General features: G+C 53.1%; 2 protein-coding genes across 6 annotated transcripts in view; one reads left to right on the top strand and one right to left on the bottom strand.

The window, feature by feature from the left end:
- WDR25 (WD repeat domain 25) overlaps positions 1 to 17048 on the bottom strand; it is a 146015-nt gene extending 128967 nt beyond the window's left edge. For 2 of the 4 annotated variants that reach the window (XM_061395331.1, XM_061395332.1), the window contains exons 1-2: positions 16972 to 17048; positions 10507 to 11369 (exon numbers count right to left, since the gene is read on the bottom strand). In XM_061395331.1, the coding sequence (XP_061251315.1) occupies positions 10507 to 11328 (822 nt within the window). In that variant the 5' untranslated portion in view covers positions 11329 to 11369; positions 16972 to 17048. Of the gene's footprint in view, positions 1 to 9355; positions 9799 to 10506; positions 11370 to 16962 lie in introns of those variants that run through there. The other 2 variants (XM_061395333.1, XM_061395335.1) reach the window with 2 other exon arrangements.
- Positions 17049 to 17128: 80 nt separating this feature from the next.
- WARS1 (tryptophanyl-tRNA synthetase 1) overlaps positions 17129 to 20929 on the top strand; it is a 28864-nt gene continuing 25063 nt past the window's right edge. Inside the window, exon 1 of one of the 2 annotated variants that reach the window (XM_061395336.1) lies at positions 17129 to 17214. The gene's annotated coding sequence lies outside the window, so the exon portion shown is untranslated. Of the gene's footprint in view, positions 18293 to 20929 lie in introns of both variants that reach the window. The other variant, XM_061395338.1, reaches the window with a different exon arrangement.

The raw sequence follows: 20929 nt of genomic DNA, 5'->3' as shown, positions 1-20929 counted from the left end.
TAGGTCCAGGACCAAAAAATAAGTAATGAGATACTAAAGTCAAACAACACACGGTGAGGGGAGGGGGCAGGTTATGATGACGGGTCAGTATTGTTAGCATGTAAATTGCTCGGGTAAGAGAAATGCCAAGACTCCAGGAGATTAATGGGTGAGAACCACAAACACTTATTCAGCATTCACGAGGTGCCAGGCTCCGTTCTAAGAGAGCCGCCGGTAAATGAACTCGTTTGGTTCTCAAACAATATACCCCTCGCTTAGCCACTGTTGTAATCATTTTAGTGCTGTCGAGGGTGAAGAGACGCAATCACGTCTCCACAAGAAGTGGTGGCGTGGGCCACGAGCGGAAGGCTACGGAGCCCCTCAAAAGAAGGACGTGGACCTGGGCGCTTAGAGGGAAAGACGTGCACGGCACGCGAGTGAGAAAACCAGCTGGTGGACGGCCCCGGAGTGAAGCGTGCGTGCTAAACAGAGGCCCCAGCCTCCACTCAGCCAGGACGCAGGGGCTGAGCGCATCACAGGGGCCGGGAGGTTCCTGACCCGGCCGAGAGACAATCAGCGGAGATGTGGACATTCGGGGGTCTAGCCTACCTCATCATTCTGTAACATCCTCGCCGTCACACACACACACACACACTCACACACACACACACAGAGTCACATCAGCTTTTTCAGGATCTCCCTCCTGAATCAGAATAAACAGCAGAATGTTTCTCACGTAATCACAGACGCCGGAACAAGAAGACAAGGGGCTGGAGACAGACAGGAGCGTTTTCGGCAAACTTTCAAAGAACTCAGCCAGGAAAAGACCTTATCAGTAGGCAATAAAAATAATCTACTGTAAACAGGATTAGAAAGGAATATCCAGAAAACAAGAAACAACCCTTGGAATGTAAAAAGAGGATAGAAGGGAACACTTCTGAGTACATGGAGGAAAAAGCTCACGCATAGAACAGCAGAGATAACAAAATCGCAGGCAGGTGGGGGGCTGGTGGGTAAGGACTGAAAAGATAAAAGTGCAGGAGAGTGTCCCCCAGAAAAAATAAAACAGGAAGGCAAAGCAGTAGAAAACTAGATATAAAAACATTAGAAGCTCAATCCAGAAACACCCAGATAATCCAATTAATCAGAGTGCCAGAGTCAGAGCCCTTGCCAGGCAACAGCCCCGGGGGCTCTCGATATCTCTGAGCGGCCCCTGTTCCCTGGGAAGCGCCGAGGTCCGCACGTCTCATCCTCGGGAGGGAGGCCGGGCCTGGATCAGCTCCAGGAGCCCTGGCCAAGCGGAGCTAACGGGTCAGGGCATCTTGGGTGGGGGTGGGCGGGGGGGGTAGTGAGGCATGCCTGCTCTCTCTTATCTCATAAAGAAACTTCGGGAAGCTGGCCAAAGGGAAGCCATGTGAAGGAAAGCTTCCAGGGGCGCTGGGCCGACCCCGCTGGCCTCAGTCCAGGGCTCTGGTCCCCGCATCCTGCCCAGCTCCCCCAGTTCCCGGGGTCTTCGCTAGGGCCGCGTCCGTCTGTCTGGGAGAGGCGCCAGACGGCAGAAGCAGGGGTTGGGGGGAGAGGACTGATTGGAGTGACTTACCCACTCCTTCTTTTCAGGGATAAAAATACTAGCGACTGGGAGAGGAAATGACCTCCATGGAATTTTTAATTGCTGGTTACAAAAATAAAGTACCTAGGGGTATGATTAAAATCGGTTGACGCACGTGGGAAAAAGGCTGGACGCACTACCGGTAGAATGTTCGCAGTCGCTATGTCTGAGCAGAGGGTCTACGGTTACCTCTTAAATTTCTGTCATTTTTTTTTTCTTTAAAGGAAAAGGACAATGCCATCCCTGGGCACGAGACAGGGGCCTTTTAAGAGTCTTCTGGGTCCAAGTTTTAAAAGCAGCAAGAAATAATTTGCTAGGCTCAACTCCTAAGTGTGCCAATTTTGCAATCTGCATTTTTCAATTACATTAAAAGCATTTTCCCCAATTGCTCTATTCTTCCCTTAATGACGTGGGTTGGGCCTGGATGAGGCTGGTTCCCCAAGGACAGAGGCTGCACCTTCACACGGAGCTGTTTTCTCCCGTCAGCATCGGCACCAGGGACACCGAGCTGTTTAAGTCTAAACCGAATGAAGTTCTCCAAGAGCAGAAAGCACAGCTTGGGCTCTGCCACAATTTTCTTTCTTATTCCTCTTTCAACCCAGGGTTTTTTTCCTGTGAGGCAGGCATAAGCTTACAAGGCCCTTCTGGCAAGCACAGGAGAAGTGGGAAATGTCTCATTTGTTGGCCTCAGAAACGTCGCAGCTTTCATATGGGGGAGAAGAGTGTCAAAACTTCACTTCCCACGAGGAGAGGGTTCCAGCCCGGAATCACAGCTCTTCCTGGAGGCTCGGCAGCCCTGCTGGCTCGACCAGCCTGAAGCCCTTGCTCTCCGCCCTGTGATCACTGAGATGGTGGTGAACTCTCCCTGGAAGGAGAACACTCCAAGGGTGGGAACAGAGAACTGCAGACACAGGGTGCAGAGAGGGAGGTGGCTGAACGCTTCCTACACCTGACCCCGCTGTGTGCCCCCGCGCAAGTGTGTTCCCCTCTCTGGGCTTCCGTCAAGTGCAGATGGAAGAGATGATCTCTACGAGTGTGCACGCACACACACACAGGCACCCACACACCACCCATTCTCTCCTCTCCTTCACCTAATTACCGGCGACGCGCTGTTAACTGTTCAGCCCCCGAATACCAGACGCCCACCGCCGCAGCCCAGCCCTCCTTCCCAGCTGTGCGGCTCTCGTTTCCAATAGATTGGCCTCGTGCTCGGAATAAATTGCCAATCATCTACATAATGCCCCGAGACTCCTCACTCTACACATCAAATCATTTCTCAATCTCATTTTGTAAAATCCATCAAGAATAATTCTTCTAAAACTGAAATAAAAACCCTCACTCTGGCACTTGAATCCATAAATTCCTTGTCTTTGAATCTGAGATATATTACTTTCTACAAAGCACATCTAAGACACCTTAATATAATCAGATACGCTAACAATGATAAATCAGCGGGGTCCTGTAATACATAAAAATGCAAATCCAAGCCCCCGCAGAAATCACCTCATCTCCTCATGCCCCTTTTACGGGAACCATAAGGCTCTGAAGCTGGACAGTGCTGGGGGACCACCCGGGAGACGGGGTCTGCTTTTCCGTCCTTTATTCTCAGAGGCAGAGCAGCAGAGCAGGCTCTCTGGCTCTGTACGCTCGGGCTCTGGAGCCTGATGGCCAGCTGTGTGAGTGTGGACAAACCCCTTAACCTCTGGGCCTCGACTTCCTCACCCATGAAATGGAAGGAAGAGCAGCACTGGCCCCATACACCTGCTGTGAACACGAGCTGGAGGCTCTAGGGCTGTGCCTGGTTGGGGGGTGGGCACCCCGGGACGGTCGGCTCTCCCCTCCCTCTCATCTGTGCCACAGGCAGGGGTCCGTGGCCGACCTTGCGGGCACGCCCGCCCAGCCCTCACCCTCCTGGGTTTCCTCGGGCATGATGATGACACTGCCCCCCCACCCACCACCCTGTCGGAGGCTCAGACACAAAAACACTCCACGGACTGGCAGACGCAGCTGGGCCTGTTCTCACCCACGAGACACTCGGATGCCAGCAGTTCGGAGACAGGGAGCCAGCCCTCCAGGAGGAACTTCCAAGTGCGCAGTGCATGAAAAGGGAGCGGCTGAATGGCTGGGTACAGACAATCTCAAAAGCTTTTTAAATTTTAAAAGTATCTACCTCGGGAACAGTAACATCGAAACTCTTGAAAAATACATTATCGATAGACAGACTAGGAAAAGATTCACAAGAACGAGAGCTGCACCCAGTCGGAGGACTGGGGGTGACTCGTCGCTCCTCCGGTTGCTTTTTAATGAACAGACCCGGGGGCAGGGAGTGCGGGAGCCTGTCTTCAGCCCTGCCCGCTGCTAGGCCCTGGGCCGCATCTCCTCACCCCTGCTCCAACAGCAACAACCTAACAGGCAGCCATTACCCCATTTCACCAGTGAGAAAACGGGATCAGAGAGGCTAGGTGATTTTCCCCCAAGTCAGACAGCCACCAGGCAGCGTGGGGGTCGGGAACCCAGGAGTCTCCTGTAACGAAGGCACAGAGGCTGGCCCACCTAACCGGGGTCTACTCAGCAACACCCACAGGGCTGTAGCTGCAGACTGGGTGCGGGGCAAAGCCCACTTTCGCTTCATGAAGGCAGCAGAAAAGCCCACGCCGCCGCAGGGCCGTGCTCAGTGCAGCTCGATGTGAAAAACAAAAGCAGGAAACGGCAGCACGCAACACGGAAATGAGCAAACAAAGTTCGGAACCTGAAGACGGTCAGAAAAAACATGTTTGGGGAAAGTTTTTAACGAGGCATAAAAATGCTCCGGCGCAAAAGACAGGGCGTGGGGGGGTGGGGGGCGGCGCAGACTCCAAATCACTGAGACGTGCGCTCTGGGCACCAGCCCGATGCCGTAAGCAGTAAACACCAGGGACATGCTGGCCCCGACCAGGGAGGGCCCTGTGCTAACGAGCTGCTGGCTGGGGAGAGGACTGTCAGGGATCTCTGCTTTCGCCTTCCCCCTTCCTGCTTTCTGCATTTCAAAGTCGGTCCCAGGCAGCAAGAAACACGCCCGGATGCCTCTGGGGGTCTTCCCAGTGTCTGGCAGAGGGCTCTGCCAGGGGGGCTGCCAATCAGGGCTGCCCAAGTTTGGTCAAAAACACAACACGCTTGTACTTTTCCCTTCAAAAAAGGGCCTCAAAGTCTGAATTCTACCTTAACATGCAGTGGGTATTCAAGCTTGTTGAGCCAAACGAGGACACAGGGAAATGGACAGAGCGCACAGGAGGGTATCTGTGCTGGGACCACAGCCGTGGAGAACAGAAGCGCGGGGGCGGGGCCGGAGGGCGGGCAGGAGAGAAAGCGGAGCATCGGTCGGAGTTACACGTCACTGTTTTGTTTTACTCAATTTCTCTAGCTGTAAATTTTTCAAAACTAATACAAGCATATTTTACAGCTCACAGAACATTTAGAACATATTAAAATGAGTATCTTTCTGCTGTAACGTGCCCAATTGAAATTTATGAATTCCGAGGCTACGTTTTTAAGGAGATGAAGGAACTGGCACTCCACGTTCTTTATCAGATGGATTGTGTTGTGTTTTTTCCTCCTGATCAGAAAATAAACCGTATTTCAGTACATGTTACCTTGAATCAAGGATTCTTCCACGTTCTAGAAGCTTGGGAGAGCGACTCACCCTGTCTTACTGTGCCCCCTAGTGGCAAAGAGCATGTGTGCACTTTAAAGACGACTCCTCTCCCCAAAGGCTGGAAGGAAAATCCAAAAAACATTTTCAATCTTTTTTGATCACTTAACAGGTACAAAACCTAGTGTCAGGTGCTATGGAGAATGTAAAAACAGATTCCACACAGTTCCCCTGCTCAAGAAGCTTAAAAATCCACAAGGTGTAGCAGGCACAGTTCCACGGCCGGGTCACTGGCATGAGATACCGTGGCATGGTGAGGAAGGGAGAGCATTTCCAGAGAGGGCAAGAGTGAGCCCCCAGTGAGTGCCCGCCAAGAGCCGGGAGTCACACCAGGTCATTCAGAGCCAACATCACTTATTTTTTCACAAAAACCCAACAGATTATGCATCCTTGGGTCCACTTTACATACAGAGCTTGAGGCTCAGAGAAGGTGAGATCACACAGCCAGTCGGCAGCAGAGGGACAGTCAGAATCCAAGTCCTGTGACCCCAGCCCTCCTGACCAGGTTGGGGACAAGAAGGCACTCTGGCAAACTTTAACCAGAAAAGGTGGGTGGGGGGAGACTTCCCTGGCGGCCAATGGTTAAGACTCTGGGCTTCCACTGCCGGGGGGTGCATGAATTAGGTCCTGGCCAGGGACCTAAGATCCGGCATGCTGCGAGACACAGCCAAAGCAAAAGCGGGGGAGGCACCTTCAAAACAGAGCACAGGTAGGGACTGCTTCGAGCAGCCCACCTCTTCGAGCTCCTTCCCTGCTCAGCCACCATCTGCTCTCCACCCCGGAGCCCCACCTGCACCCCTGCCCCACTCCAGACTCCACGCCCACACACCTCCCATGCGCCCCTTGATCTCATACCAGACCACAAGGACCTCCACGCTGCCCACCTGCTGACACCAGGGAGGGAAAATAACACCATCCTGCCAGGACTGCCTGCTGCCACACACACACCCCTGGGGGCCCAGCACGACCAAGGTCTCAGCCAGGAGGGCCCCCAGCCCCCAGTTGCTCCCCACCCACCTTCCATCATGGCTCCTCCAGCCCTGCCACATCGTCTTCACACCGAACAGTCGCTTAACGTCAATTTGCCATGTGACTCCGTCACTGAAAACTGCCAGATGTCATAAAGCAGAGAGGACCCTGGACCCTTGGCCTCTAACACTTATCAACGCCCTGATTTTCAAGATACCACAGTAAGAAGGTCAGGAGACATGGACCCCCATGGCCACAACAGCAGCCACACTCTGCCCCTGGGGACACCTCTATTGACAGCCCGCCGTAAGAGATGGACGGCGCAGTGGACGGGGCTCCTGGCTGCCAGCAAGTGGCCCGAGACTATGTCATTGCCTGCAGCACACACCACCCTCCCCGGGACAGGACTGACAGGCAGCCTGGCAGCCAGGGAGGGGGTCTCAGAGAACTGCCCCCAGCAGGTGGGTTTTCCAGGAACACAGTCCCTGCGCCTGAGCAGCCTCCCAAGGTGGACCAACTGCGCCCCCGTGTGGTCATGCAGTGTCACTGCCGGCTGGCGGCTCCCAGCTCCCCTCCATCCGGCCTCTCCCACACCCCGCGCAGGGCGCCCTCATCTACCCCACTGACACCCACTACGCGACAGAACCACGGCCTAAGTCAACGGCTTCACTCAGACGCCCTCCATTCCAAAACTTGTGGGATGGCCTTAGGAAATCTAAACTTCCTGGGCAAAAGAGACCAGGGCAGAGGCCACGGAGCACGCCACCGAGGCCAAGTGCAGACCAGTCCCCGCAGGGCTCCAGGCCAGGAGACGTGACCCCGAGGGCAAGAGGGAGGCAGACACCCACCAGGACGCACCTACCTCCACCACAGCCCTCCACCCAGCTCTGCCTGCCTTCTGAGACCCCCAGGAAGCCTGCCCACTCGAGCCTGCGCTGCCCATGTCTGCTAGTCTGGTCCCTCCCTTCAGGGTCCCAGAAGGGGGCTGCCCACGCCCTTCAGGCGGCCCACCTGGACCCATGCCACCCTCCACAAAACACAGCACCACGTGCCCAGCATTAAACTGGGAGCTTTAGACAGAAGCCTCAGTCATAGGCCTCAGGAACTTGTCAAGAGGAAAGAGGCTCAGAAAGGTCAAGTGCGTTGCCTGAGATCATGAAGCTGTTGGTATGGAGCCAGTACCAGGCCCAGTTCAGTTCAGTTCAGTCACTCAGTTGTGTCTGATGCTTTGCGACCCCATGGATGGCAGCACACCAGGCCTCCCTGTCAATCACCAACTCCCAGAGCTTACTCGAACTCATGTCCATTGAGCCGGTGATGCCATCCAACCATCTCATCCTCTGTCGTCCCCTTCTCCCGCCTTCAATCTTTCCCAGCATCAGGGTTTTTTCAAATGAATCAGTCCTCCACCAAGCCCAGATCATTCTAAGTAACTCCAGGGGCCAGCCCACCAGGGACACTGACCACCAAGAACCCTCCGGGGGGGCTCCTGACCAAAGCGACAGGCCCCCACAGCCCCCTAGAGCTGCAGGCCCTCCGGAGGGAGGCCAGAGAAGCCCCTGGCCTTGTGGTGGGGGGTGTCCAGTGCACACCAGGAACGCCAGGACCTCTTGAGTCGAGCACAGGGCCCCAACCTCTCGGAGAAAGCACCAGAGATGTGTGTGCCAACCCCAGGGCTCCAGACTGCAGACAGGACCCGACACTGTCCCCACAGAACTCCATCAGCCTCACAGACGTGAAAACGGACACGTCGTTTTGGGACTCAAACACGCCACCTAAAGTGACACTCCCGATGGAGCTCCTAGCCAAGACTTCACTGCACTTGGACTTCCTGTCTCAGCTTATGAAAATGCCTCCTATGCGAAAAGCTCAAAACAAACCTTGCAGATACAATGTTCTGGGTAGGAGGGCTCCAGAGCCGTGAGGACAATTTTGGGGGTGGGGAGCCAATGTCTAGTGAGCGCCTGTGGGGCTCCTGCCCTGTGCCGGGGGCTTTGGAAGGGAGTTCTCACGTGGTCTCATGGCTCAGGTACTGAGCACAATCAGGCCCCCACAGATGAGACTCTGGAACTTGAACTGGGTGGCCGGGCCGCTGACCAGCTCCTCCGCAACCGTGACACACAACTCCAAAGCCACCTTCTCCCCAGGTAGCTTTTGTTCGGATCGCGTGTATTTGGCACCTACTATGTACTAAGACGTTACTTTGCCGACAAAGGTCCGCCCAGTCACAGCTATGGTTTTTCCCGTAGTCATGTATGGATGTGAGAGTTAGACTGTGAAGAAAGCTGACAGCCAAAGAATTGATGCTTTTGAACTGTGTGGTTGGAGAAGACTCTTGAGAGTCCCTTGGACTGCAAGGAGATCAAACCAGTCAATCCTAAAGGAGATCAGTCCTGAATATTCATTGGAAGGACTGATGCTGAAGCTGAAACTCCAATCCTTTGGCCACCTGATGCAAAGAACTGACTCATTGGAAAAGGCCCTGATGCTGGGAAAGACTGAGGGTAGGAGGAGAAAGGGACAACAGAGGATGAGATGGTTGGACGGCATCACTGACTCGATGGACATGGGTTTGAGCAAGCTCCAGGAGTTGGTGATGGACAAGGAAGCCTGGCATGCTGCAGTCCATGGGGTCACAAGAGTCAGACACGACTGAGCGACTGAACTGAACCGAACTGATGTAGTGCACTTGGGCTTCGCTTCCCAGGTGGCCCTAGTGGTGAAGAACCCGCCTGCCAACGCAGGAGATAGAGATGTGGGCTCAGTCCCTGGGCTGGGAAGACCCCTTGGAGAAGCAACTGGCAACCCACTCCAGTATTCTCGCCTGGGAATCCCATGGACAGAGGAGCCTGGCGGGCTACAGTCCACGGGGTGGCAAAGAGACAGACACGACTTAAGTGACTGGGCACGCACACACACGTGCTGTGCTTTGCAGGCGCTGGAGAGAGGAGGTGAGGGGTGTGCAGGCCCATTACACAGACCTCACCTTTGAAAGCGCCAATTAAAAGGAAAGGTCTCCGAGGCTCCCCTGGGGGTGGGGACAGACAGACGACAGTCCGGGGACCGGGGGCAGCTCCTGGAGGGTGGAACACAGCTGCCACACTACCCACCTGGGCGCCGCGACCGTAAGTCTGCCTTGCTTCAGGAGCTTCCCGTGTGTAGGCCTGTAACTTTACTTCCTCATGCATCTTGGGCCGAGCTGGGCCTTCGCTGCTGTGCGTGGGCTTTCTCTAGTTGTGGGCTTCTCACTGCAGAGGCTTCTCTCGTGGCAGAGCACAGGCTCGGTAACTGTAGCACACGGGCTTAGTTGCCAGCTGGCATCTGGGATCCTCCCAGACCAGGGATTGAACCCCCCTCTCCTGCATTGGCTGGCGGGTTCTTTACCACTGCGCCACCAGGGGAGCCCAGGAGCTTTTTTTTTTTTTTAATGGAGCTTTTAAAATAAATAAATAACAACCCAAAAAGTTTCTGTATAAACCAGAACTCCCCAGCAGGGCACCCGAGGCCCTCCCTGGTGTGACGCTGCCTTCTTTCCCAGGGCCTCCCCCGACCCCCTGCAGGCCCCTCACAGCCTCCCCTGTTTAGAGCCAAGAACGTCTTCTGCCTGACCCACCTGAAGGCCCACCTGAAAGCCCACCTGCTCCCTCCCGGAAGCATTCGCCAAGCCCTCCCTGCTGGCGGCTGCCCCTCCTCCAGGCACCTGCAGCAGTGGGACCCCCTGGGGCTCCGAGCTCACAGCCCCACCCAGGCTTGTGAGCACCTCTCCGCTTCTCCGCAGCCCCTACCTCCATGTACCGGCCCGGAAGCCAGGGTCGAGTCCAGGGACCTTCCCACCCCCCCGCACCCAGCACAGCACCGGGAACAGAGCTACCGCCACTCCGCACTCAGCGGGGGTCACCGAGGATGGCCCAGAGTCCCCGGGATCTGGGTCTGCTTTCCTCCCTTCTCACTCCGCCATCTCCCTCTCCCAGGGCGGGAGAGGGTCTAGGCGTCCTTGGTGGCCCCCATGAGGATGACCCACGTGGGGTCTGAACTAGTTACCGCCGGTGGCCTGGGCAAGGCAGCCTTGGAGGGGCTGCAGGGGGTAGAACAGACCAGCCATCCAAGCGGGCAACCGAGAGCCCTCTCCCGAGGGCAACAAAGAGAATCCCAGGAATTCCTAGAAAGAAACATCCGGCCTGCAACCGGGCCGACCTCACCATTGGGAAAACAAAACGTCCCAGCGGCTCATTCCCAAGAGCTGCTTCACTCAAGGCCTCACCTTGAAGGTTTTATCCATCGACGTCGACAGAAGCATGTGGCTCCTGGCAGACACCGGACACCACTGGACGCTGTTGACGGGGCCCCGGTGGCCCCGCAGGTGGAAGAGCACCGTCTTGGGAATCTTGGTTTCCTTATACTGACTGTCCAGATATGGCTGGATAAACTCAGACACTTCGGGGGCCACACAGAGCGGGGCCGGAACACGGCCGGCAAGGGGACCCCGGGCCTCCGTGTCCTTACCGCTGTCTGTTTCTGTGCTGAGCGCCTGCAGCGGCCTTAGTCTCTTCGGGATATAAGGTACAACACAGTCCTCACGCCGCTTCCTCTGCAGGGAGCTGCTGCCTTTCCCTGGGCCTTCAGACCCCGTTCGGGCATCGAGAGACGGCTTAGGGAGAGACGGCTTGGGGGAGCCGGAAGGTTCCCAGCAGACTCTCACCTGCTTCGAGCGGGCCGCTGCCAGGGGCACGTGGCCTGCAGGGGCCTGGCTGGTCCACAGGGAGGGGCGAGCCGGCGGGCTGGCGGGGAGGGTGGCCTCGGGCTCTGGCCTGGGCCATCGTAGTCTCTGGCTGGGGCAGGACCCCGGGTCCTGGCTCCAGAGCCGAGCCAGTGGGAGACGACACGTGGTGGGGTCATCATGAGAGCCGCACACCAGGGACGGCGCCCACCCGCCTGTCGCATCCAGGACCCTGGATCCAAAATCCTGCTCCGGAGGTCTGAGCATAGCCGAAGTGTCTTCCATCTGGCCAACAGGATGGAAACTGCCCGCAGGCTCGGTCTCAGCCTCTGAGTCCGAATCCTCGTAGGCCACCAACGAAGCCATTAAAGACACAGTTTCACGTTGTCCTTCAAGGGCAAACTTCCCTAAGGCCAAACAAAGTCAAGTGTCAGAGGATATGTGTGGCAGAACGCTTCCTACCACACGCAGTTAAAAGCAAATGTGCCACCGAACAAATCCAAGACTGAAATACCCATGAAAGTGATGCTGCTGCTGCTAAGTCGCTTCAGTCATGTCCGACTCTGTGCGACCCCATAGACGGCAGCCCACCAGGCTCCCCCGTCCCTGGGATTCTCCAGGCAACACTGGAGTGGGTTGCCATTTCGTTCCCTGATGCAGGAAAGTGAAAAGTGAAAGTGAAGTCGCTCAGTCGTGTCCAACTCTTCGCGATCCCATGGACTGCAGCCTACCAGGCTTCTCCGTCCATGGGATTTTCCAGGCAAGAGTACTGGAGTGGGGTGCCATTGCCTTCTCAACGGCAAGAGGGAGGGACACAGGTATACCCACGGCTGACTCGTGCTGCTGTTTGGCAGAAACCAACACAACGCTGCAGAGCAATTACCCTTCAATTAAAAATAAATAAATTCAATTTTTTTTTTTTTAATGAAGCCTTGGGACATCCCTGGTGGTCCAGTGGTTAAGAATCTGCCTTCCAGTGCAGGGGACATGGGTTCAGTCCCTGGTTGGGGAACTAAGATTCCAAATGCCACGGGGCGACTAAGGCCACTTGCTGAAAACAGAGGGACCCGCCCCCCAGAGAAGCCTGCGCTCTGCAACAAGGGCCCGGGCGCCGCGGCCAAGGCCCAGCGCAGCCAAAAAAAGAGACCTCGTCCACGCGCCAAGTATGATCAGTTAGAAGACACAAGGCTTTAAATGAAGACTATGGAATGTCTGGGAATACATCTAACAACAACAATAACAAAAATAGCAAGACCTACACACAGAAAACTAATTTACTTAAAGACACGAAGGGGGACTTGACTCAATGGACACAGGGTGCCTGAGCGGGAAGACTCAGGGTTTTAAGGGGGCCTTTTCAAAGGTCCATTCCAGGAGGATCCACAAATGTAAACAGACGGTTTTTACTGCAACAACCCCACGTTAGAACTCTATCCTACACAAACATTAGCACGTGTGTGCAGAGACAGGTACACAGAGGGCCTGCAGCGTGGCTTATAAGCAACAAACGAGAAGAGCAAGCGCTCGTCAACGTGAACGAAGTTAATTCTGAACACGCTGGAACAGAAAGACGACCAGGACCCGCCACATGGCAAGACCATGCCCTCCTCACCTGTGTCCGCCCCCCGCGCTCCAGGCCTTCCTTCTATTCTCTCCGCCTAGAATGCTCTTCCCCTGACATCCCATCTCAACTACAAGCCAGTGTAGACAGACAGACCTCCAGCACAGGGCCGAGGTACTCGAGGCATCAGTTCAGTCAATCAGTTCAGTCACTCAGTCGTGTCCGACTCTTTGGGAGCCCATGAATCGCAGCACGCCAGACCTCCCTGTCCATTACCAACTCTCAGAGTTCACTCAAACTCACGTCCATCGAGTCGGTGATGCCATCCAGCCATCTCATCCTCTGTCGTCCCCTTCTCCTCCTGCCCCCAATCCCTCCCAGCATCAGAGTCTTTTCCAATGAGTCAACTCTTCGAATGACGTGGCCAAAGTATTGGAGTTTCAGCTTCAGCATCAGTCCATCCAATGAACACCCAGGACTGATCTCCTTTAGGATGGACTGGTTGGATCTCCTTGCAGTCCAAGGGACTCTCAAGAGTCTTCTCCAACACCACAGTTCAAAAGCATCAATTCTTTGGCGCTCAGCTTTCTTCGCAGTCCAACTCTCACATCCATACATGACTACTGGAAAAACCATAGCCTTGACTAGATGGACCTTTGTTGGCAAAGTAAAGTCTCTGCTTTTCAATATGCTATCTACGGTGGTCATAACTTTTCTTCCAAGGAGTAAGTGTCTTTTAATTTCATGGCTGCAGTCACCATCTGCAGTGATTTTGGAGCCCAAAAAAACAAAGTCTGACACTGTTTCCACTGTTTCCCCATCTATTTCCCATGAAGTGATGGGACCAGATGCCATGATCTTTGTTTTCTGAATGTTGAGCTTTAAGCCAACTTTTTCACTCTCCACTTTCACTTTCATTAAGAGGCTTTTTAGTTGCTCTTCACTTTCTGCCATAAGGGTGGTGTCATCTGCATATCTGAGGTTATTGATATTTCTCCCAGCAATCTTGATTCCAGCTTGTGCTTCTTCCAGCCCAGCATTTCTCATGATGTACTCTGCATATAAGTTAAATAAGCAGGGTGACAATGGACAGCCTTGACGTATTCCTTTTCCTATTTGGAACCAGTCTGTTGTTCCATGTCCAGTTCTAAGTGTTGCTTCCTGACCTGCATATAGGTTTCTCAAGAGGCAGGTCAGGTGGTCTGGTATTCCCATCTCTTTCAGAATTTTCCACAGTTTATTGTGATCCACACAGTCAAAGGCTTTGGCATAGTCAATAAAGCAGAAATAGATGCTTTTCTGGAACTCTCTTGCCTTTTCAATGATCCAGCGGATGTTGGCATCGGCCCCCCCATTCAAAGGGTGCAATCCAAATCCTCCTGTTTCACTCCAAACACACAGACTCACACAACAATCTACTTCCCCTTTCTTAAAAACTCTTCTTGTAATTCTGAACCATCACACACGATCAATTGAAGCCAAGGAATTTCTACAAAGAAGCACCTCCTGGAATTCAACGCTGGGCAGTTAACACCAAGCAGAGTCGAGGAAAACAAGGGTGCTGTGCACGTCCACGACAGCAGAGGGCGCGGTGGAGCAGCGTCCACAGCTCCCGCAGCAGGCGACTTCCGAGAAGCCCGAGTGTCCTACCTTAACAGACGATCCTGAGCTCCTCTTCCCACATGCGGGGTCAGGTGAGACCAGAAGATTCCCTGGGGGGCCTCGGTTACACCATTCCAGACAGCCTATCTATCACTCACGTTCTTCCCTGGACGGTGGGTTTCATGTCCCCTGGAATCAACCATTCCCACCTTTCCCGTAACGGGTACCGTTTGCCTGAAGGGCTCCACTGCCAAACAAGTTACATCATCATCCAAAAACTGTTCTGTGGTCTGCCTCCTCCAATGATCCAACTTCATCTGCAGCCCAATCCAGGCAGGTAACACCTACACACAGAGCCACTGTCTAAATAAAACTTCAAACCTGAGCCAGCCCATCTCGAATGGAGCTAATATAATACAAGGGACTCAACGTTCAGAAAACGAAGATCATGGCATCTGTCCCATCACTGCATGGGAAATAGATGGGGAAGCAGTGGAAACAGTGTCAGACTTTATTTTTCTGGGCTCCAAAATCACTGCAGATGGCGACCGCAGCCATGAAATTAAAAGACGCTTACTCCTTGGAAGAAAAGTTATGACCAACCTAGATAGCATATTGAAAAGCAGAGACATTACTTTGCCAACAAAGGTCCGTCTAGTCAAGGCTATGGTTTTTCCAGAGGTCATGTATGGATGTGAGAGTTGGACTGTGAAGAAAGCTGAGCACCAAAGAATTGATGCTTTTGATCTGTGGTGTTGGAGAAGACTCTTGAGAGTCCCTTGGACTGCAAGGAGATCCAACCAGTCCATCCTGAAGGAGATCAGCCCTGGGATTTCTTTGGAAGGAATGATGCTAAAGCTGAAACTCCAGTACTTTGGCCACGTCATTCGAAGAGTTGACTCATTGGAAAAGACTCTGATGCTGGGAAGGATTGGGGGCAGGAGGAGAAGGGGACGACAGAGGATGAGATGGCTGGATGGCATCACCGACGCGATGGACGTGAGTCTGAGTGAACTCTGGGAGTTGGTGATGGACAGGGAGGTCTGGCGTGCTGCGATTCATGGGGTCGCAAAGAGTCAGACACGACTGAGCGACTGAACTGAACTGAATTATAAACTAATGGAACAGTTGCACTGTGAAGGCTTTGGCATTACCTTAATGACTCAGTCCTGTCCTAAAACCTAATCAGACATCTCATCTGTCTCAATTCCTATGCACAGCCCAACTCACCACAGTATCCCATGCCATCCCACCAAAGGGAACCCAGCAGGTTCCCACTGCAAAGGCACCTGTTCTCAGCTTTTAGGATGGACTCCTACCCACCCAGCTGTCCAGTCAACGGAGAGGCAGGTGGCCAGAACTAAAGATGAGGTCTGTGGGAACAGATGAGAGAGTAGAGACCATGAGGCCCACCTCCTATGAGGCCCACTTCCTACTAGGCGAGGCAGCAAGGACTGAATGAATGCAGGCACGTGGATGTTGCTGCTGTGTCACTTTAGTCGTGTCCGACTCTGTGCGACCCCACAGATGGCAGCCCACCAGGCTCCTCTGTCCCTGGGATTCTCCAGGCAAGAACACTGGAGTGGGTTGCCATTTCCTTCTCCATTGCATGAAAGTGAAAAGTGAAAGTGAAGTCGCTCAGTTGTGTCCGACTCCTAGCGACCCCAGGGACTGCAGCCTACCAGGCTCCTCCATCCATGGGGTTTTCTAGGCAAAAGTACTGGAGTGGGGTGCCATTGCCTTCTCCGCACGTGGATGTTAGGGCTTCCTATCTGCTTACATTTCATTCCGTCCTTCAACAAATATCAACAGCACAGGCGTTACTAGCCAAGCCCCAGCTCACCACGCCCAGATGCCAGTGCAGACAGATAGACCAGAACCAAGTGAAACAGAGCACGTCCGGAGGTGAGAAATCCTAAGGAGAAAGGCAGGATAGAAAAGAAAAGGAGGCATGATGGTTGGCTTGGGATTGCAGTTTCACTGCAATTAGGAGGCCAGGGCAGGCCTCAGGCATAAAACGATCATCTTAAGGCAAGGAAGCAGAGGTGATAAACACCAAAGATGGAACCAACAAAACTGATCAAAATGGGGTGGGAGAGAAGAAGGCAAGGATGAGTCAAGGAAAAGAGGCAAAAACGGAGAACAAAATAAACTCTAGAGAAAACTGTTTGCTGGCTTTTTTGTGTCTAAGGCAAAGTAGGGGGAAAGGAAGTTTTTTTGTTTTGGTTTGGTTTTTTTATGGAAATGAAGGAGCCACTAAACCAATTAGAACAGCCAGAAGAAAAAGTCAGGTCTTTGGAAAAATAAGGCTACAAAAGGGGGGGAGAGTGCCATGGACAGTCATCAACATGTCAGTTCCATCAAAACATAGGACTTTCTGTGTTTTGTTCACTGTTTAAATCACCAGCATCTAGAAATATTTGTGAAATACAACCCGGTGGGAAGGGGGGACACAGAGAACGTAAAAGGAATAGGATATTGTCATTCAACAAATATTTCCTGATTACCTACTCTGTGCCAAGTCTTATGTTAGGTCTTATGGACTGAGATGAAACACAAAACTCAGATCCTGCGCCGGAGGCTAAGACTGATGAAGGCCACTAACAAGATAAGACCAGGGAATGGGTTTTGAAGAATGAATAGGAGTTAGCCGGGCTATCCAGAGCGAGAGAAGAGGGATCCTGAGGATCGTCAGGAGGGAGCAGTGAGGACCGTCCAGGGCACTGAGCGCTCGGAAGGAACCGGAGACACAGAGAGACAGATACACGCGAAGGGGCGGGCAGCATTCGGGCCGCCGTCAGATCGCAGTCCCCTCCCGCACCCAGCCCGCCGCTCACCACACGCACCGGAAGCTCTCGGTCCTCTGGAGGGTCGTCCGGCCTGCGCCCTGAAACCCAGTAGCGTTCCGTCGGTGCTGGAACCGCCAGCCAATCAGCGGCGGCCTCCGTCCGGCACCCTCCCCCCCGCGCGCGAACAGCCAATGAGGGCGCAGCCTAACCGGAAGTTGTTCCAGCCGGAAGGCGTTTCCACGGACGCCTAGGAGGCCACCCGTAGCTGAGCCGGCAACGCTGACGGGCCCGGCTGGGCCGGTAAGTGAGGGGATGAAAGAAGCCGGGGAAGGCAGGGGGGGAGGCCGGGGCGGAGCCCAATGATCTGGCTCTCTCGGAGCCGCTTGCACGCCAAGCCCTGATGTATTCTCAGAGCCCGGCTCTCTGCTCTCCGGCTTCTGGCCCCTCGCCCCCTTTTGCCTCAACGCCGCCGACCCTGCCCTGTCATGCACTCGCGCCGGGACCGGACCTTCATCGTCTCCCTCCTGTTTCGTTTCCCTAAAGGATGAGGCCCCCACTTTTAGCAAGTGTCGGCCGTGTGACAAGGGCTTCGCCTCCTCGGTGACGTTGTGTGTTTAGTCACTTCAGTCGTGTCCGACCCTTTGCGACCCCCACGGACTGTAGCCCCCCAGGCTCCTTTGTCCATGAGATTCTCCAGGCAAGGATACTGAAGTGGGTTGCCCTGCCCTCCTCCAACGGTGAAGTTAGGAGGCTGCTTTTTTGCCCATTTCACAAGTGAAGAAACGGAGGGTGAAGCAGAGGGGTGATGTGATTTGCCCGAGGTCTTGTAACAAGGAAACGCCCAAACTGGGATTGAAAACCCAGGTCTCATCCCAGAACTCAACGGTCTTTCCAGTGCACTGCGTCGCCTCTGTGAGCAGCGGCGGCAGCGAGGAATTTGCCATCTGCTTTTCCACCCCGGCTTCCTCTGCTGCCACTGCATAAGAGACACAGTTCTTCACACTGATGCCAAGAACGGGGAACAGAAACAGGGCGAGGAGGTTATGGGAAGGCCAGCCTGGGCTGTAGGGTGGCTGATGCAATGACCAGGTAACACCTTGGTTCTCAAGAGAGTTCCCCCGCCCTCCAAGAGGTTGGTCATGAGATTAAAGTATTTCTGAGAAAGTGGATCGTTTATAAGAAACTCCTACATGCAAGTGTTAGAGGGTGGGGCCAAAAGGAAGCCAAAAAGGGAGAGAGAGAAAAGAGTCTTTTTTGAAAAGGAAACTGAAAGAAAGAGGGCAAGACTATTTAAGAGCTGGAGCTGCACTGGGCAGTCTCAGCTCCTCAGCTCCCGGGCGTGACCAGTGGCCACCTCTGCAGTGACTCCTGCCACCGGGTACGTATTGCCATCTTTTGGTAGGCTTAGAGTTTATTGAATATTGTTGCCAGCTTTTTCTCAGAGTGTTGGAAACCCTGGCTTCGGGGATGGGGAGTAGTCTTAGGACCACAGAGCTGTGCGTTTCATTTCATCTATTGACCCAAAGCCCTGGTGACTTACAACTTCTGTAAGGAATAGAGATCCTGGATGAGCCACTGCCTATTTGGAGTCATAGCTTGACTTTCAGCACTTTGATGTTGGCTGTCCTGTTTCTCACTGATGAGGTCTCTTTAAGTCCATATCCATCAACAGTATCTCGCCTTGAACTCCTAAGTAGCTTATGCCTTGCTTAATGTAGATTAATGTCCTCTTTGCCTTTTAAGATAATGTCCATCTTATCATTTAGAGGGGAAAGTAAGCTTTCCTCTTAGTATTTAAAAGACGGGGGAGTTCCACCTGTTCCAAGGTTTGAACCATTGAAGGACTCATTGCTGGAAAGAAATCATTTTCTTGTCCTCTGGAAACCTGACAGTCCAAGGCCATTGTCATCCACACTCAGGTGCCAGGGTGTGGTGGGTGATACCCCACCTTGGTAATATTCCAGGCACCCAGAAGCCCCCTGCTCTTCTCAGCTGCTCCAGGGCTGGCTGTCGTGCACGATGCCACCCTCCCCACAAACTGCAGAATCAGTGTATTCCCATCTAATCTGTGAAATGACTTCAGAGTGGCCCAAGGGATTGTCATGTTGTAGTTCTGCAATTCCTCTTTCCATTCCTCATCCCAAAACTGTCCCCGGTTTCTTCAGGGCCTCTTGTGCTCCTCAGGAACAGTGGAACCTTTCAAAATGAGCTCAAGGTTCAACTCCCTTAAAAAGAGAGAGGAAGAGTTTGTTTATACAATGCTTTTCGTTTTCCCCTAAACTGTCCTACTCTGCTGTGGAGTAGGCAGTTCTGCTGTGCTCACTCCCAACCCTTTTTCTGCTGCTGCTGCTGCTAAGTCGCTTCAGTCGTGTCCGACTCTGCGTGACCCCATAGACAGCAGCCCACTAGGCTCCCCCGTCCCTGGGATTCTCCAGGCAAGAACACTGGAGTGGGTTGCCATTTCCTTCTGCAATGCATGAAAGTGAAAAGTGAAAGTGAAGTCACTCAGTCATGTCCAACCCTCAGCGACCCAATAGACTGCAGCCTTCCACGCTCATCCATATCCATGGGATTTTCCAGGCAAGAGGACTGGAGTGGGGTGCCATTGCCTTCTCCGAGCCCTTTTTCTAGAGGAGGTCATAGAGTACCTCACAAATGATAGCTTCGTCCCTTTGCTTTGAAAAGTGAAAGTGAAGTCGCTCAGTCGTGTCCCAACTCTTTGCAACCCTACGGACTGTAGCATATCAGGCTCCTCCATCCATGGGATTTTCCAGGCAAGAGTGCTGGAGTGGGGTGCCATTTCCTTCTCCAGGGGATCTTCCTGACCCAGGAATCAAACCCGGATCTCCCGCATTGCAGGCAGACGCTCCTTTGCTTTTTAGATTGTAGTATTTGTGAAATAGATAAGGCACTTTCCCTTAACAAAGACTCAGAGCCCTGTTTGCAGTTTACATGGTAAACACTGAGGACAATGGTCCTTAGCCTTTGGGCGTCTTGGGCCCCTTTGAGAAAGTAGCAAAACCTGGTTATTCTACTTGGAACCACATGTCTGTGTGTAGGCAGACTGTTCACTTCGTTTCAGAGGTTCTGAACTCTGGGTTAAAACCCTCTAAAGTTAAGTTAAATTCTAAAAGTTATTTAACAAAGAAATGAAGGAGAAAGTTGACTAGATGGGAAGGAAAACTGAGAATATATGCTCATAAGTGGGCTAAATGGATGGATGCCTGAAATGAGGGCAATGGTAGTTCCATTCTCTTTGTCTCTGATCACTCCTGAAGTTCTGTACTCATTCAGGAAGTTGCATCATATACACAGGAGATTTATAGTGTAGCTGATTCCATGCAGTGAGTGTATGCCTCGAGATCCTGACAGCAGGGAGAATGCACCTGCTGTTTCCTCAGTCTGCTTTCTCACTTAAATGGGATTCTGATATATAAGGTACACGTGTTTCCCTACAACAGGGATCCTAAATTCAGGCTCAGTTCATCTAGCTGATCCTCTGCAATTGTCTGCTCCATGGCAGGGGGGGATTGGCCGTCCGGAGCTCACTGAGTCATTCTACCTGGCAGTTTCGCTAGGACTTTAGTAGGGTAATTTTAATCTATACTTGATTTTGGTCCTGCTCGCTTGTGTCCTTTCATGCAGAACACCACATATTTGGAAGGACGGGGAAACCAAAGGGAATTCTAAAAAGGATAGTGGGCAGGTGTTCACAACGATTGAGCAAACCAGACGTAGGGTAAAACTAAGGCTGTGTGCACTGGCGGGACATTTTAAGAGGCCTTCTGAAGCCCAGATTGGGGGAATCTACCTTAAACTGGAATAAGTGCTTGCAGAGATATTATAAGAGGATATAAACCAGAGGGGGAAATTGAACTAGTTGATTTATGAGATTTAGTCAGTAACCTGTACTCATAAATCGTCAGTCTGTTTGATAAGCTACTCTGTGCCAGGTACTTGAAGCACGTGAAAGACTAAAACCCAGGGCTTGCTCTCTCTGTGGGTGGGTTTTCAT

Source organism: Bos javanicus, chromosome 21 (assembly GCF_032452875.1).
Source record: "Bos javanicus breed banteng chromosome 21, ARS-OSU_banteng_1.0, whole genome shotgun sequence".
Lineage (NCBI taxonomy): Eukaryota > Metazoa > Chordata > Mammalia > Artiodactyla > Bovidae > Bos > Bos javanicus.
The sequence above is the reverse complement of the archived record's forward strand: the minus strand, read 5'-3'. Positions and strand labels throughout refer to the sequence as shown.